Source organism: Carassius auratus, chromosome 22 (genome assembly GCF_003368295.1).
Source record: "Carassius auratus strain Wakin chromosome 22, ASM336829v1, whole genome shotgun sequence".
Classification (NCBI taxonomy): Eukaryota; Metazoa; Chordata; class Actinopteri; order Cypriniformes; family Cyprinidae; genus Carassius; species Carassius auratus.
In genome coordinates, this window is record NC_039264.1 from 19,799,227 (window position 1) to 19,810,709 (window position 11,483).

Sequence of the window (11,483 nt, forward strand, 5' to 3'; positions counted from 1 at the left end):
AAATAAATTATATTTCAATATTACTGTGAAATATTCTATATTAGTATTAAAGTCTTGTCAATTATTACTCCCATTATTACACTTATTTTTTTCATTAAATGTTGCCCCAAAAACACATTAATATGCTAATTAGATATAGTGTAGGCCTATAGATGTATTATATATATATATATATATATATATATATATATATATATATATATATATATATATGTTTGTATGTGTATATATATATATATATATATATATATATATATATATATATATATATATATATAAAATGAGAAAACCTATTTATGGGTTTTACACATTCTTTGCATAAAGAAAAATGGTATATCAAATCATTTTGTTACAGTAGAGAATTGTCTTTATCCAAAGTTTGAAAAAAATTAAAACTGATAATGTATTGGTGATTTAATTTTTTTATATATATATTTGCCTAAGCTTGTTCATTCATGTATTTTTATTTTTTATTGAGTCCAATGTCCTCTGCCAAGGATGTAGCATAACTTGTTTTAAGGCAGCGGCTATTTGCACTAAGTGTAAATAGCAATAGAAGCTAGATGCTACATATACACTAAGTGCAAATAGCAATTCCATGCTATTTAATTTACAACGAGTGCAAATAGGGATAGGCAAACAGCAATTGTTTCAATTTACACTTAGTAAATAATAGTAGTAGTATTTTTTTTAACAACATGCTATCTACACTATGTTTAAGTAGGTGAATGTGACGTGACTATGGCGACCCATTCTCAGAATTTGTGCTCTGCATTTAACCCATCTAAAGTGCACACACACCGCGAACACATACACACACCATGAACACACACCCAGAGCAGTGCGCATCATGTATGATGCGGCACCCGGGGAGCAGTTGGGTTTTTTCCTTCAGCCGTGGTGTTGCAGGACTGAGACTCGAACCCAAAACCCTTGGGTTAGGAGTCAAACTATCTAAACACTAGGCCACGACTTCCCCAGGGTTTTTTGAAAATCTGCACCTCATTGTTGCAGCATATAATAAAACAGTATGCAGTAATAACACATTGAGTAGAAGTAATAATTTTAATTCAGATTATTAAATGGATGCCACCTTATTGGGATCACAAAGGCCTCTTTGCATCTACCCCAGGTAGAATCATATTTCTTTGTCAAGCATGGCATGAGCAGTGTTGGACTTGGCATTTTCTGACTGAAAAATGTCATGTAGTGTAACCATCAAGCAAATATTGCAGTATATACTGTAACTTGGTTGTTTCCACCTCAGTATGGATTGCTCAGTATGAAATCTGTTTAATAGCAAGACTAATTTCTAATAATAATTAATATTTGAAAACCTTTTATAGAATTTTATAAAAGTTATCCAAAAGTAAATGTAATCCATTACATTACTTTGATAAAGTAACACACTACTTATTACTATTTAAATAGAGTTGCTTGCAATCTGTAACATTTCCAAAGTAACCTTCCCAACACTGGGAATGAGTGTGTGCAAGCTTAGCTTTCCGCTGAAAATGCACATTTCTTTATGCAAGATAACCTTTAAACAGTAAGTGTTCAACATCAACAAGCAAATTATTTCATTCTTAAATAACTTAAAACATACCCCTAACATGTCTCAAACTTTATATAACAAAAAATACATACATGTTTTTACATGTAAAAACATAGGTCTATGTTCCTGAGGATACTGTGTGTTGCTCACACAACACACAAAATGTACATTTATATAAAGCGAACCATTAAAGTAAAAAAGAAATAATAATATAAAAAAATGTCTTCGTCATACACAAAATATTGCAGTATGTCCTATTAGCCTGGACGTTTCCACCTCAGCATGGATTGCTGGTTGAATGAATATCTGTCCAGTAAGATGCCATCTGATTTGTGTTGCCCGTAAGTATAGCTATCAGTCCAGAATAGTAACAGCGATTGTACTGCGGTGGGTTCACCACAAACTGTTCTATATGTGGCGGATGAGATGGGACGATACCCATACGCTCCAAACACAAGCCAAGATATGCATCCTCTATGAAAATGGCCTTAATGTGCTTAGATTCCTGAATAAATTTCTGCGGCAGGTCCAGAGAAATGATGTAGCACATGCCTAGAGGATACGGCGGATATGTGTCTTTGGGGTACACGTCATAGGGGAGATAAAACTTGTTTAACGGATTTCGAATGACAATGTTTCCGTACCACACCAGCCCGGTCATATAGTTGGTTGGTACTGGGTTCAGACTCACAAGCATATTTATTAGATTGTTTGTGTTAACGAGCACGTCAGCGTCCACTTTCACAGCAAAGGATGCCTGTTGACAACTCCTGCTGAGCCACTCCATCATCATCATGGTTTTAATGGTCAGGTTCTTGTAAGAATCCAGGAAGTTGCTCTGGAGGAGGTCTTTGTACTGCTGGCTCTCATTCTGGAGTTTCTCCTGCAACGTTTCTTGATCATTTCCATTATGTAAGCCAATCATGAACAGCACCAGAACCACTTTGTCCCCAATGAGCTTTTCTCCACCCCACGTCCTCCTGATGCCACTGCGTGCCTCAAGGTCCCAAGGAGGCACCGGGACAATAATCACCACGAAGGGCTTCTGCTCTTCACATATCTTTGGTTGGTCAATGATAAATTTATATTTGCGGGGGTAGGCCACATGGTACAACCCCGGATCTTCCTGGACTTCCTGGTCTATTTCTGGTTCTTCGGTTACAGGATCCTTTTTTGGTGCTGTTGTGTTTTGTCGTTTTGGAAGAGGGTACCTTTGTGGTTCTTTCTTATATTGCCCTAATGTCATATAGGAATACGAGAGATACAATAGTAAAGAAGTTCCTGGAACCAGGAGAAAAAACAAGACACTCTTGTTATAGTACATCTGTCTTGATGAGACACAACTGAAAGAGAACAGAAAGAATCACAAGTAAGTGTCCAGTAAGCAAGTTCTTATCATTATGTTTGTTCTGATGTTGGTTTCATGGGGTTTTGAAACACTTTAAACAGTCTTGGGGAAAGTTACTTTTAAAAGTACAGTAATGGATTACAATATTGCGTTATTTCCTAAAAAGGTAACTAATTACATTACTTAGTTACTTTTATGAAAAGTAATGTTTTATGTTACTTTTGCATTACTTTTTAAATATAAGCAGGACTTGATTGTTTTTAATCTAAGAAGTTCTATTCATAGCAAATGTAAAAGCCCTTTCACACCAAAAAGTGTAATGAATAAACCTCAGGCTGAAGGAATAGTAAATTCACGTCTGTAGAGTAGAACACAGGAGAAGAAGGTTCAACACACTTCAGCAATAAAAAACCCCAATGAAGCACAATGGTTAGTTTATATAAAGTCATTTTTGCTGAATAGTATGGTTGAACTGGATCATCAAAGATCAACAGCAAAGACAGTTAATAAGATTAGATTAGATACATTTGTGTCATTTAACAATTAATTATTGCAGGTTTGCGTCATATTCTGAGTTTGATTTTCATTGTTTAAATTCATATTGAAGAATAATAAATCTGTTTTTTTTTTGCGAGTAGGATGAATTGATGCACATTCACATTTAGTCTAGAACTACATCACATTCACACAGCGCCTCTGTACTTCCGATTTCTCCCAATATGAGGACAGGCTTGTAAGTCAATAAATGGGAAAACAAAGTAACTGGTGTTACTTTTTTGAAAAAATAACTCTAAATATTTTCTTGTAAATGAAAAAGTAATTACTTTACTATATACGTGAAAAAAGTAATCCGATTACGTAACTTGAGTTACTTGTAACCCCCAACACTGCATTTAATTTTGTTTGACTGAAAAATGTCATGTAGTATAACCAACGTTTTAATTACATTAACTAATTTAAGCTAATTTGACAAAAGCAAGTATTAATGTTTTTTGAACTTCACTAAACAAATGAGCCACGCAAACCAGCAAAAGATAAAAATGCAAACATGTAGGACAAGTAGAAAATGTATCTGTATCTAAGTTGATTATCAGCCTGCTCTTGAAAGAGAACTGGTTTGGTTTTTGAGAGTCTGAAATGCTGCACAGTGCTGCTGTTTGTTTGGTGAGCGCACTGTGCTTATTTATTCGTATCATATCATAGCCTAAGGTTTAAATCATTGCCTTTTAAATATATACAAATAATAGAATGTGTGAATGATGGATTATTACTATTATTATTATTATAAGTGTTATCACTCTTGCAAAGCTCTGACTTCTGAGAGATTCATGGAGAGGCAACAGCAATGCTGTGTTTGATTTGCGCTCTTTTCACTCATAAAGTTTACACTTATTCACTTCACACTTGTGATTTTAGAGGTCTGTGTATAATATTGCGCTGGTCCCCTGGCTCAACTGTTATCTAGCAAACACCAGACGGTGTCAGCCCAATATTTAGGCAGAATTATTACTTGTTTGTTATTAGTTTTTGAAGTCATTTTCCATTCCAACAGTGGTTGAAGAAGTCGAAAACTCTACTACTCAACTAGTCAATGCAAGACCTAATGTGCATGTGACCTAAGTGTACAACGCAAGTGCGGGCATATCATTTTAGGTGACATAATGATGCATCACATGCACTGTACACACACTCACATTCACATAAAAACCAAAGTGTACTTTGGCCATTTTCTTTTGTTGTTGTTGTTGTTTGTTTTGTTTTTGTATGTGTAATCAGTGAGTGAAGCATTTTTTTGTTTTCCAGCTTTGGAAAGCGGCTTCATTAAAAATTCACAAGAATACAGATTTAAATGTCACTTCCTAGGTTTGAATGCAAAATTGAACATTCAAAGTAGTAAGCATGAGCTAGTTCGTCTGCGGTTTGTATATCTGCAGTCTTAGTTTCAGTTCCCCTGTTTGAATTCTAAATATAAATGATTGCCACACTGACAGATGCTTCCTCTCATGCAGAACATCTCTGCTAGCACACTGTTGGCTGTAGCCTTTGTGAAACTAGTTCTTTTTATGTCAGCGAAGTCATTTCAGTGAAAATAAGCTGATGATGATAATTAGTGGGGGTTTTTGGGACCTTTCCGATCACCGGAATAAATCTGATTCCACATTAGTCTGATTCTAGCTAGAGTCCAAATGCTCCCAAATCCATGACAAGACCAAGACCATAAAAACAATTCTTGACTACTGAAACTCAAAACACAATCATTACAGTGTCAACAAATGTATCCGTCAAACCATTTATGCAGTTCACATACAATACACATCCACAAGATCCTGAATACTGGACATAAACGCCTCCCTCAAATACATATTAAGTTCGCAATATATACCACAAATGAATAAGACATTTTCTAGCTGTAATTTAAGGTACAAACAAATACCATTTTGGTTTTGTTGAAATATAACAGAGCAAAGACAAACTGCGCACGTATTTGTGCTTTGCAATAAACTGAACCTTTCATTCTGGCAGTTAAGGATACTTTCCCAACCTTATACAAAATGACACAACTGAGCACAACAACACATTTGTAACAACAAAAAGTAAGACTTGTTTTAAGCAAATCATACAGCATTCTATTTAAAAGGGTATGGCTCTAAATTTATTCAATAAATCCACAAATCATACTTGAAATGCTAGTTAATTCAGACATACCTTTAGCAGCGATAATGAAGCTTGCATTTCCTTCTCGTCAACACACTAAGATGACTCATTTACTATTGGACGAGAGCAGCCTGTTACACCAGAAACACCAGTTTCTCAAAAAAAAAAAAAAAGTCTACTGAGAGATGTTAGATAATTTTGTGGCGGTTACCAGGACAGAGATTAAGTCTAGACCTAACATAAATTAAGATACATTGCTCTCTGAGCCTCCCATAGAAAACCAGGGTCCTACCAAGATTAACGCACATAAACATTGCAAGGACATTGTTGAAATAGTCTTTGTGGCATCAGTGGTTTACCTGTAATTTATGAAGCTATGGGAATACTTTTTGTGTGCGATAAAATTTTTAAAAAAAAAAACTATATTCAACGATTAATCTCTTCGGTCTCACCCCATAATCCCATTTTGGATTACGTTTTTTTTTTACATTCGGATTAAAGCAAAAATGATGTAAACAGCATATCCATGCACAGTGCTGCTGACACAGGACAGCATATGTTGTTTACGTATTCAATATTCTCCAAAATGGCGCTATTGGGTGACGCGGAGGAGACATTGTTGAATAAAGTCATTATTTTTGTTTTCTTTGCACACAAAAAGTATTCTCTTAGCTTTGTAAAAATACGGTTAAACCCCTGATGTCACATGGATTTTTTTAATGATCTCCTTGCTACGCTTCTGTGCGTTGATCGTGGTAATATTCCGGTCTATAAGAGGGTCAGAGAGCTCTCGGAAATCATCCGAAATATCTTACTTTGTGTTTGGAACAACATGAGGATGGGTAAGTAATGACAAAATTTTCTTTTTTGGGTGAACTGTCCCATTAAATGTCACTGATGTGTATTTACTGAGTAATCAACTTTTTTCAGAAGAGGGATCAAAACGACAATTTTAACCTGAGAATCTGAGCCAAATTACTTAAGATTGCAGCATCATGTTATTTCAGAAAAAATATGTTGATTTTAACTAGCTTTGTGGAATTATATGCTAGGGTTGGGAATCGAGAACCATTCAGAACCGGTTCTGTTCTTTAAAAAGAACCGGAACCGTGAGCAATTTCTAAGTTTCGGTTCCGAAAACTGTTCTGGTGTGACACGTGACCAAGCGCTGTGAGGAGCCTTCCGCCAGTGTTCTGATGATTCTGCGTTTCCCGTTAAGGATGTCACAAACTGAATAACAGAAACGTCGCCCTCCCTCTTTAATTACTGAGCAAACTGATTCGAATGATGCGCATTCTACAAACGCGCTGCACCGCGTCACATATTTAACTACCGAACACATATAGCTTATTAGTTTCCCTCAACTGTACGCATACTCGCGCCTTTGATAACTGTGCATGTCGTTAAGTCTGACTGTGAATGTATCGTCAGCACGTAGCACCTGCCGCCACTAAAGTACATTATATTTATTCCATATTGTCATTAATATACATACTGACTTTAACCTGGACCATTAAATAAAAATACTGCTATTGTTATGCAAGTATGAAGGTTAGACTATTTAGTGTACAGGTCATTTCAAGAGTAATAAACAAAGTGATAGAAATGGTAACAAACGGTAACACCAGTGACACAAATCCTGGGGACCACTGTTTTCACTATACATTTTTATAATATTTATTGAGCATTTTATTTTCTTATGCCTTTTATATAAAATATTTAATAGTTATTAATACATTTTTGTTATTGAAAATGGATGAAAACTGATTTTGACTGCAAAATAAAGCACTTTCCCCCTGTAAATGGCTGTGGGGACAAGCAGTTTTGTGGTGCTTGGAATTCTTTATAATTAAATAAAAACAAATATTTCCACATTTATGCCGCAAGAACGTCTACTTGTTCAAATAACACATTGTTTTATTTTAAAATATTAATGAATATTAATCACGTTGTCTTTGTTCGGTCGAACTGATTTGCTGAAATCAAAACAGGGCTAGTAATAGATCAGCGCCAGCCAATGAAATTGCCATTTGCGCATTAGCTCCGCCCACTACCGGAGAAACCGCCTTATCTTCCGCATGTTCTAAATGAACTCCATTATTTTGACAGGGAAATACAACAAATAATATAGTTTACATGTAATGTGTCGATTCAGTGTGGTAAGACTCTCGCTCTCTCTCTCTTTGCATGTGTGAGAAACAGCGCTATCAGCAAAGCAACGGCGAGTCGTGCGCCTTCACACAGAGTTTACAGTTCGGCAAATACAGATGCACTGTGCGTCCATTGAGATGAACTGAAAAGTACAGATCGCTTGAGAGAGAGCGAAACTCTGTTCAGCGAGTGAAAATGTGCTAATCTTATAATAGCCTCGAACACTAAAGAATTTATTAGCCAATGGCTAACGATAAACATCATTAAGTCGCATAGAGTAAAATTCAGTCGCATATGCGAGTGATTTACTCGCAATGTAGAGGGTTGATCTTGTTTCTCTCTATCAAAACAACTGCATAGGACAGACCTGCCTGCCTGTAAAAAATAGTCAAGTTGAGGCATGTGGTTTCTTTCCTCACACACTGTATTCACATCAGTTAACCAAGATTTGCCTCAGCTTGATTGTTAAAGCATTAGAATCTCCTCATGTTATAACATGTGAAGCGTAGGCATAGACCAAAGTATCAAGCACTGGTAAATGGCATGTTTGGTAGAATCACAGACAGTACCTCAAACTTTGAAACATTTAAGGTCTTTCAAATACGAAAAACAAGTTAACCCTGTGTAAATCTCTCCACCCCATTCCTGTGTAATCTTATTTTTTTTTCTCATTGTTCATACGCAGACTCAAAGTTAACAGTTAATCCTGTTATTCATACTCTGATGTGTCATGATACTATACATTCCTAAACCCTGGTTTACTTTTTTTTTTCTTTTCATATTTGCAATCATGACTAGTTAAGCACAAAGCCAAATTTGGTTTTCAACCAATGAAAATGGGTACAATTGAACAATTTGGACTTGAAGCCACATTGAGAACCCGATATAGAGAAGAAACTATCTAAAATCTTATTGAGATATCTTTAATACTTCTTGAGTAATTGGCTTGTATAGTTATGGAAAAATAACCTTTTGATAGAGGGAAACAATCTAATTTATTATACAGTTATAATATACATTCTTCTTATTAATATAATAAGTTTGTGCTCTGTGATAAGTGGCTCACATTTGATTTTCAACCAATAATAATTGGTAAAATTAAACAATTTGGACATCGAGACACATTGGAAACCCCACATCTTTGGGACTGATGCATATATTGCCTTAAAGATTAAGAAAGTTTGAGTTACAGGCATGTAAACCGGGAGGGGGGGGGGGGGCACAACAAGTATTTCTTCATATTTTTGAGCTGTCACCACCAGTAAACATATAATATAACAAAGATAGTTCAAATTCACATATTTTACTAATAAACCCTTCCAATCTTTGTATAGTTATAATAATAATTGTAATTTGTCACTCAGTAAATATACACCCGTGGCATCTGTGCGTTTCATTCATGCATTTATTTTACAAAAACACAGCATACCTCTGGTTGAGTTGGCACAGAATGAACCATATATATTTAATTAGCAGAGATGTACCACACTAAATATATATGTATCTCTGAATGCTGAGTATTAGAGAGATTTGTTTAGTATTATAGTTCTGTTTTTCAAACAATAATGCATACTCTATATAAAAAAAACTAATGTGCTGTTTCTCCCAAATTACAAAAAACAACTTGAAATCCAATTGGACCTTTTAAATAGAGATGCAATCAAACAAAAATCGTTGAACCTATCTGAACAAGGCCTCAAAGTCGGAGCCACATACAAATCTCATTTTATCGCTGCAGGTTCTGCTCCGGTTAACACTTTATGGCTGTATGCCAAACACAACAAAAGGTGCAGAGCAACCCCAGACATATATGTCGCTTACTGGTTTATCTGGTTAGGCTGGTAAAACACTGCAGTTTAGCACAAGGCTTACACCCATGTCAGGATTCTATAACTCATTCTATTGAATTGGAAAGGTAAACCAGACTGCCAGGTGTGAAATAACACTTGCATTTTAAATGCGGCTGAAACTCGATGCTTCTCACTAAAAACCAAAGGTTTCGTGTATGACGGCTTATAGTGTGAATATAGATTTCTCATACACAAGCCTCGTTTTTTATTTGGTTTTGTGTTAAATATGTTCCAAACGACCAAACAATGATGAATTAGGTTATAAAATAGATTAATGTATCATATCACACTGATTGTTCCCTAATTAATGGTTTTGATCTATTGTCTTTATTACCTAGTTTTGAAAAAATACATCTGTATTTTAAATAGTTCTAGTTATAGAGGTTAGTATTATGAGTAATTGGTCATCATACTAAAACAATTACCTAACAAGCCATTTTAAGATTAAATTTACATTATGATCCATTTACCCTAACATGGAACTAGTAATGGTAGTTTTCTGATAATATCTTGACACTATTCTATAAAAATAAATAAATAAATAATTCTGACACACAATTTCCGCAAAAAGCGCCATTCTCCTCTCTCATTTCTCGCGATATTAGTTCGAAACGCGGTAACTTTGACAACCCCGCTACATAAAACCCACCACCCCTTTCTTTTTCACTGCTGTAGCCTACACTATAAAGTACAGTAAAAGGACTACGAATCAAACTCTCGAAACAAACGTATATTACTTACATCAGACGCGGTGACACCAGGTGAACGCCTCTTGAGTCGGAAACGCGTTTGTGATGCGTGATTCTGCGTTTCACGCTTTAAAGTCCAGCCCTTTAACACAGATTTCGAGTAAAGTATCTCAATCGATGTTTGTGCCAGCAAACAAAAGCCTCCATCTGTAAAACAACAGGTGTCTCCCGCCCCTAGCCACACCCGGAAATTGTTCTTCCTCCTCAGGTAGACATGATTTAATTGTAAATGTGAATGTTTATGTGTATTAATATGGGATATCCTTTAGTCATGTTTTATATATATATATAACTCATTGTAATGTTTTTATGACAGCTGATGTTTCATATCAATGCTATTACAAAAAAATAATAATAATAAAATCTGTAGAATGGTGTTTGTAGACTCTGTAGTAATTTAATCCTATATTTTGTGTCACCCTGCGTCCCAGTGTGCATACTATCCACCCTATCTGCCCAAGGCTATATGGTATTGAAAATAAATATTTTCACACTCACATATATCTATGTATATATGTGCCTTGGGGCGCAGGCTCTGTCATTTGGTAGTTTCCACACCTTAACTTCAAGAGATAAGAACTTTGCTGCACTCTAGTGGCTCTAGAGCAATAGCAGATTTAAATCTAAAATTCCCTTTCTGTTATATTGTCCATACAGGCTATGGATGAGAGAGTGGTGCATGGTTAGGATACCCTGCAGGAAGCAAAATTGGGTCATAAGGGTCCTTTTTTTTTTCTTTTTTTCTTTTTTGCATAGAAAGGGTCATATGCAATTGTCCAAAATCCCGAAATATTTTTCCCAACAGAACAAGCTAACCCTTCAAACCCCTCTATTGATGGTTTGTTAGGATAGGGCAATATTTGGCTGAGATAGAACTATTTGAAAATATGGAATCAGAGGGTGCAATAAAATTAAAAAAATAATAATAAAATTGAGAAAATCGCCTTTTAATATGATAACAGGATTGTCAGACCGTAATCTAACTTTGGTAATAAAAAAAGAAAATGACAAAGAGGATGTTTAGCCATCAGACTAAATAGAAAAACATGGAATTTTTTTAGAATACCAAAAAGTGAGTTAAATCATTTAAAGGGGCCATTCGAAGATATAAAGTGGGAAGAACATTTTTTCTCAAAATTGTGTTGAAAGGAATACACATGTTCTAATGGATGTTA

The 11,483-nt window shown here is 35.3% G+C and overlaps 1 protein-coding gene across 2 annotated transcripts; it reads right to left on the bottom strand.

Annotated features, from left to right (window-relative positions):
- Positions 1–1,051: 1,051 nt before the first annotated feature.
- Positions 1,052–10,477, bottom strand: LOC113039952 (beta-1,3-galactosyltransferase 2-like). Of its 2 annotated transcripts, XM_026198132.1 has the most exons (3): positions 10,301–10,475; positions 5,610–5,715; positions 1,052–2,898 (listed from the first exon to the last, which is right to left on the bottom strand). In XM_026198132.1, the coding sequence occupies exon 3, from the start codon at positions 2,877–2,879 to the stop codon at positions 1,833–1,835; it is 1,047 nt and encodes a 348-aa protein (XP_026053917.1). In that variant the 5' UTR covers positions 2,880–2,898; positions 5,610–5,715; positions 10,301–10,475; the 3' UTR covers positions 1,052–1,832. The 2 variants fall into 2 exon arrangements, with proteins under 2 accessions (XP_026053917.1, XP_026053915.1); XM_026198130.1 differs by lacking the exon at positions 5,610–5,715 and having other exon boundaries at positions 10,301–10,477.
- Positions 10,478–11,483: the final 1,006 nt, after the last annotated feature.